This window comes from Pseudoliparis swirei, chromosome 13 (genome assembly GCF_029220125.1).
Source record: "Pseudoliparis swirei isolate HS2019 ecotype Mariana Trench chromosome 13, NWPU_hadal_v1, whole genome shotgun sequence".
NCBI lineage: Eukaryota > Metazoa > Chordata > Actinopteri > Perciformes > Liparidae > Pseudoliparis > Pseudoliparis swirei.
The window spans coordinates 13,833,650-13,840,473 of record NC_079400.1 but is presented as its reverse complement, the minus strand read 5'-3'; the positions used below and the strand labels follow the sequence as shown (position 1 = coordinate 13,840,473).

General features: G+C 49.2%; 2 protein-coding genes across 2 annotated transcripts; one reads left to right on the top strand and one right to left on the bottom strand.

Annotated features, from left to right (window-relative positions):
- Nucleotides 1-238: 238 nt before the first annotated feature.
- Nucleotides 239-2,732, bottom strand: nrbf2b (nuclear receptor binding factor 2b). The gene is made up of 4 exons (XM_056429428.1): nucleotides 2,578-2,732; nucleotides 1,660-1,744; nucleotides 1,457-1,497; nucleotides 239-1,231 (listed from the first exon to the last, which is right to left on the bottom strand). The coding sequence occupies exons 1-4, from the start codon at nucleotides 2,605-2,607 to the stop codon at nucleotides 542-544; spliced, it is 846 nt and encodes a 281-aa protein (XP_056285403.1). The 5' UTR covers nucleotides 2,608-2,732; the 3' UTR covers nucleotides 239-541.
- Nucleotides 2,733-3,055: 323 nt separating this feature from the next.
- LOC130203463 (NHL repeat-containing protein 3-like) lies at nucleotides 3,056-6,593 on the top strand. The gene is made up of 3 exons (XM_056429650.1): nucleotides 3,056-3,457; nucleotides 3,715-3,917; nucleotides 4,046-6,593. Exons 1-3 carry the CDS (start codon nucleotides 3,199-3,201, stop codon nucleotides 4,643-4,645), a joined length of 1,062 nt encoding a protein of 353 aa, XP_056285625.1. The 5' UTR covers nucleotides 3,056-3,198; the 3' UTR covers nucleotides 4,646-6,593.
- Nucleotides 6,594-6,824: the final 231 nt, after the last annotated feature.

Below are 6,824 nucleotides of genomic sequence, written 5' to 3'. Positions count from 1 at the left end.
ATGCCGGTGTGTCTACACACAGATGTTCAGATGTGTAGACGTCACGTACAATGAGATCAGCTCTTTGTGTTTATGTTCCTGTCCTCCAGGTGGGGGTACCAGAGGGTTTGTTATCTGTTTGTATACGTCAACAAAAAGATAAACAATGTAAATATCAGGTCAAGTTCATGTTTACTGTGTTATCTACCCGTCAATACACATTTAAAAACAGCTTCTGAACAATGAAGTGATGCTCCGACGTCGTTCAGTCGTTTAATTGTTACTTGCAGACAAAAACAAACAAATATTCTGTTAAATTAAAAAACATAAAAGGAAGAAAACCGTCGGCGCCTCCCGCCGTTGTTGGAGACGATGCGTGGCTTGCATTAGTGTCGAGACTTCACTCGGCCTGATTACTGATTACTTGTGTTGCACCCGTTTCCATGACGGCTCTGTCCGCCGCCCCCCGAGCAGAGGCCTGGTGGGTCTCGGGCGGCGGACATGTCGAGCTCCCGGACTCAGCGGCGCCCGTGTGCGTGTCGGAGCGGAGGCCACGCCCCCCTCACAGTTTCCCCCGGTCCAGCATCTCCTGCAGCTCGTGCTGGATGTCCTCCGGCAGCTCCAGCGGCGGCAGGTCGTCCAGGCACAGATCCTCCCGAGCCGGCATCTCCAGCGGGGGCAGCTGAGGGATGGCGATCTCCTTCCCCTTGCTCTTCCTCTCCGGCCCGCCCCCCGTTCCCATGGCGCCGCCGCCGGCCTGCGGGAGCACCCAGAGCTCCGAGCGCTCCACGAAGTCCACCGCCTCCACCCGCAGCCGGCCGTTCTCCGACAGCAGCCGCTTGTTCTCGGCCCCCAGCCGCTGGTTCTCGTCCATCAGGTTGTTGACCAGGCGCCGCAGGTCGACGATGGTGGTCTGCTGCTCTTCCAGCCGGGTTTTGTCGTCTTTGGCGATCTTGGACCCGGGGCACGGCGCCGCCAGAGGCTGGCAGCCTCCGGTCTGCCGGGTCTGCAGCTGGTAGAGCAAGGTGTCGTACTCCCTCTCCCTGGTTCCTTCTGCGGCTGGGGGGCCGGGGGGCTGCGGCTGGCCTGTGGACAGGGTTTGGGGGGGGCTGGCCGGGCTGCTGGGGGGCTGCTGGACCGGGCCGGGCCGGGCCCTGGTGGCCTCGCGGCGAGCCTCTCTCTTCCTGCGCTCCTGGATGAGCCGCTGCTGCTTGATGTGGCTGTCCCTCTGCAGCTCCATGGACAGCCGGGCCTGAAGGCAGCGCCACATGGAGTTATGAGACATTAGGGCACACACACATTAGTATTTTAAATAATAAATGATCCCATATTTCTCTGTTCAGGTCACAGGTAAATTAGAAAGATGGGCGTGGCCAATACGGTCATGAATTCTATTTTACAATAATATTAATAAGAATTTGATTTCCTTTTTTATGCATTTTGTCCCTCATCCTCCCAAAAAACAGAGATGTCTCACCTGCTCAGACTCTGTTGTCTTCATGGCATCCGTCAAAAGATCTGAGAGAGAGAGAGAAATAAAGAAAGAAAGCGACATAAATACATACTTCACAGCCTCTCATGTCATCTATAAAGATAATTATCTAATCACTTCATCACAACCAGAGGCGTCGCCCCCCCCGGTGGTCAGTGGAGAGAATGGAGTTGACCTCTGCATCTCACCTGCTGCGTTTCCGTGGCAGGCGACGGCCTCTTCACACTTGCCGGCGGCGAGCAGGCGGTCGGCCTTCCTGCCCTGCTGATGAGCCTGAGGAGGCCGACATGGACAAAGGAGGTTAACTCTATTTTTTAAAGGGGGGCGGGGCCAATTCAGTACAGATGCATTAAAATTGTATTCTACTCAATAAGTTCATATTGGTTTCTGATTCAAGCCATCATCTAGGGCCCTGTCCACACTGGGAGGGGTATCAGCTGTACACCTCAGCATGAGGATGGAGCCTGAACCAGTTACCACTGTGTTGAATGTCTCTCTCACATACGATGCTAACCACTTGCATACCAATGTATGTTTTCGGGACGTTGTGATGCCCTTGTGAATATTTTATTTTGGACTTAAATGACATGACATATATAATGCCCTATATTGACAACAATCAGACAATAAGCAGGTTATGTAATACCGAGGTGTCATTTCATTACATTGTTAGAGGTTTCTTGTTGTTCTGAGTTTGTACTCTCGGTTGAATGCACTTATTCTAAGTCGCTTTAAATAATTGTGTAATGTAACGTAGAGGCCCCTTCCTGTGTAGGTTAATTGAGGTCGGTGACAGTGGAAGTTAGCCATGACGTCACGGCGTTACATTTTTAATATACTGTATTCCGCTAGAAATGGCTCACAAACAGGAAACAACTTTTAACCCATTAATACCTCGCTGTATTAATATGAATGGTAATCGTAATAATTCCGAACATTACTGAGTCACAACCACCTAATAAAACCGGACATGTTCGCTAAAGCGTTCTGACGTCGGACGCGTTTCCCGGGGACGTGAACGCCTCACGGGTCCAACGACAACACGTAACGGTTAGCCGCTAGCTCATGTAGCTACTCGCCGCTGCTATTGCAACATCGAGACTTACGAGATTGAGCGGGCTGTCCATGACCTCCATGGACTCGATCCTTCGATGGTTCTGCGCTACATGAAAGGTGTGCCCGTCCCCCGCGGACCGTCCTTCGCAATGCGGTCACAATAAATAACAAAAGAGTCCTGAGAGCAACCGGACGGAAGAAGCCGCTGTCAGGGAAGCCCAGTCGCCTCCAGTCAACACGTCCTGACGCTCTGGGCCGGATGTGGACGCGAATAGAAAAAGGCTCGCTCTTCAAAATAAAAGCCTTAGCAAGAATAATGTTGAAATAGCTGCTTTATATTCGAGCCAGATGCGCGTGAATTTGTGTGAGACGTATTCATACGTGGATTCTGACCTCCTGCTCGGCCCGTAACCATATGGTTATTATGAATTAACAAATTTGTCAAAGTGGTGCTTTTATTTTGACACAAAACGGAAACTCCTGCGTGTTACTCCCTTGATTTGCCCTCTGTTTTTTTTCTTCGTCTGGGACTCCAGGAAGTGACTCTCTACATTGAAAGTGGTTCATGGATTTCCAGATAATATCTATAAATATCTATATATCCGCGGGTATTAAACTGAATAGCTTCGTAACGGGCGAACTGGGACTGACTCGGGAGCCCTGAACCACTGATGCAGATGAGGAAGAGAGTCCCCGCGTGTTTGATCGCGTCCAGCATGGCTTCACTAGCCGTGCTCATGATGCTGTTGTACGGCACCATCGGCAGCCAGCAGTCGGGCAGCTCCAGCCTCAGGCACGACGACCAGCTGCTGGGCAGACCGCTTTACAAGCTGGACCTGAACTGGCCCAAGAACCCGGAGCTCTTCACCGGGGAGGCGTTTGGAGTGGCCGTCAACCAGCACGCGGGGGTCGTGTACGTGGCGCAGAGAGGTGAGAGCATCTCCATGCTGTTCTCTTCATGTGTGGGGTTGTTGATGACACCCATCTAACAAATCAACGAAACAGTTCTAACTCTATTTCAATTATTAGAGGGGGAATTAATAGTTATGTCCAGCTATACGTTGACTATGTTTACATGCAATTAGTTATCAGCAATCATCACACTATTATTCTGCCATAATAACATATATTCTCACTTTTAATTATTGCCCGTCCTGAAGTGTTTTTCTCCTTTGCTTCTCCTTCAGGTGACAATGTGCCCAAAGTGCTGGTGTTCACCACAGATGGATACTTCCTCATGTCCTGGAACACAACCACCCTGGAGATGCCTCATGGTATATTTGTAGCCGACGCCTCCTCCTCAAACCCCACTGTGTGGATCACGGACGTGGGCAGCGGCCCGTACGGACACTGCATCAAACAGTACTCGCCGTCCGGGAAGCTCCTGCAGGTGACTGGGACTCGTTGTTGTCACTCAAAAGTCGTTGGTTCACGTCCCACCAGCTCGTTTTCCATTGCACACATTGTTCAGTGTGATGTATAGATATAGAACATTTGTACTTTTCTTGTATCTGCCAGGTGCTTGGCACGCCGGGGGAGGCCGGCTCCGGCTTGAACCCTCTGCAGTTCGACAGTCCGGCTGAAATCTTCGTCCACGACTCTGGAGAGATGTACATCGTGGATGGCGACGGCGGGCTGAACAACCGGCTCATCAAGCTGTCCAAAGAGCAGCAGGTGGTGTGGATGCACGGAGAGAAGGGGCAAGGCCCGGCTCAGTTCAACATCCCCCACAGCGTCACCGTGGACAGCGTCCAGAGGGTGTGGGTGGCCGACAGGGCCAACAAGAGGATCCAGGTCTTCAGCTCCGTCACGGGGGAATGGCTGGGCATGTGGGGGAGCTGCTTCACGGAGGACGCGCCCTATTCAGTCCGCCTGACCCCGGACAAGAAGTACTTCGTCGTGGTGCAGCTCAACACCAACCAGATCTCGCTGCTGGAAGCTCCGCCGGTGGGTGCGATCGGCCAGTGCAGCGTGGCCAGCGTGATCCAGCTGGCCGACGGGGTAAAGCCCCACCTGGTGGACCTGGACCTGAAGACGGGCGAACTGTACGTGGCAGAGATTGGAGCTCAGCAGGCCCAAAAGTTCACCCCCTTCAGCCTGGGTGGGAGTTTCCTGTAGTGCCGATCAGGAACTAACCGCGCCTTTAACGAGCGTCACCGCTCCATTCAAACTTGACTCAAAGGCACACCGGTTACGTCTTTTGGAATCATGTGAACGACCAATAAGACAAGACGCCAGCGGTTAAGGTTCCCAAACAAAGGCCCGCGGGCCATATACGGCCCGCCTCCACATTTGGCCCGGCCCCCTGAGCAATACCAGAGATGCATTCTGGGTTTTTTTTCAGTCTGGCCACGCAAATCCTAGACTAGCCCCTGTCAAATAGAACGGAATAATGGCGAAAAGGTTAGGTATGTGTGGCTTTCTGGAAAACAATACATGTTTACATTTAGGCACCCCTGCGATCGTCACACTTTTTCTGTTACAAACTGACCCCGACTCCCATCAGAGAAGGGAAAAGTTATGTGGCCCTCACAGGAAAATATTTGGGGACCCCTGGGTTAAGAAATCTGAGGTGTCTGTCTCATAGAATATACATTTATATATTAAGAGTTTGCAAGAATCTCTGTGTTTCCATTGGCTTAGAATCAGCCCTCCATCTCTACATGGTCCTCTTCATGGAGTCCGGCACGTTGCTCCCCTGTATTTCTATGGGAGCCTAGAGTGGACAAACCAAACACGAGAGGAGGCCAATACTCACACTGGAGAAGTTTCAGTTGGTTGCAACCTGGAACCTCACCAATAGATGTCACCACAGCCTTAACTCTGGTCCTGACCCACTAACTATCCATAATATATATAAATGACATCTTGTCTGAGACGGGGTGTCCTGGGTCTAAGCATGTGCTGCTTTCAAAAGTCCAAATAAGTAATACAAAAATAAATAATAATAATAATAGACTGCAGGATGTTTGTAAGTGACGGTTCTGCTCCTGCAGAATGAAATGCAGTTGAACTGGTTTCTTCTCCCTCGACGAGCTTTCACGCTGCTGCTGTTTGTTTGTTTGTCTCTTGACTCTTCTAAGGTGAGAGCTGTTAAACTCCTTTGTGCTTTATTCCCTTTGCAGCCTTTTGCTTCTGAATGGATGTTTTTCCCTTCTTAAGAGGCTCGATGTGAGTTGTCTGTAAATATAATCGAAGCCCTTCATAATGCAGTGAATCGATGGGCTACGGCTTGGTGAGTTATTATACTGGAACATTATTGTTGCCACTGTAGGTGTAGTTAATTGTGTCTTTGTTTATTGCCTGTATACATAATCCTCTATTGTAGTATATATACTTACGGTGAAACATGTATTGTGATCATGTTGTGCAGGCTGTGATAAAATGAGTGGTTTGTGGTATTTGGGACATAAACTGGATGGAACTGTAGGATCGCTGCACTTTCTCTCCCGGACACGACTCGTCCAATACTTGAGCTGGAAATGAGTCATGTGACTTCTGTCTGGCAGGTAATGAACCCGAATGGTTTCATCCAATCTGAAGTATTTTTTGACACTGAGCGTCGTGAACGTCCCTGATGAGATGGGTTTTGGGGCAGATGTTGCACATTTTTTTGTTTGGTTTAAGGTTTTATTTTAATCATTTTGTATTTGATGTTTTATTATAATTTGTTATGTTTTGATTCTTAAGTGAATATCTTTAAGAATGTAAAGTGTCTTGCTCTTTGACAGGGTGTACTTATATATTCATTATATTAGTGGCATAAAGTGATGACTCCATCAGTGTTACTGAACGAATATCTACTGCGTTATCGAGATGGCAGCCTTGGTTTTTTTGGTGTGACGTCATCATCGGGCATTTGTTGTCCAATAAAGTGTGCGTTTCGTGGCATTTACTTTGCACAATATTCTCTGGTGTTGGGAGTTGAGCGCTTCCTCAGCGCCGGGACCGGGTTTACGTTTGTTGAGGATTTGAATACAAATATTTAATTTGTTTTGTCTTTTAAGTTATATTTGGCAGGGAACCCAAGAGTGAATGAAAGTTCAAATAAAAACATTGAATCATAGCAGCGTGTTTCATTTTCACGATGAATGTGGACCGTCTGTCTCCAGTGAAGGCCTCACATCCAACCGTCATAATATAAAGATCATTCATTCTGATTGGTTCACAGGTGCATACCCTGATCCTACAAGTATAAGAATACTTCCTCCAAGTCCTGTGACACTTCACACATGTGCACAGCACCGTGCTGCAGGTGGTTTGTGATAACTTGTCATAACAGGAGACATGAGCTCCA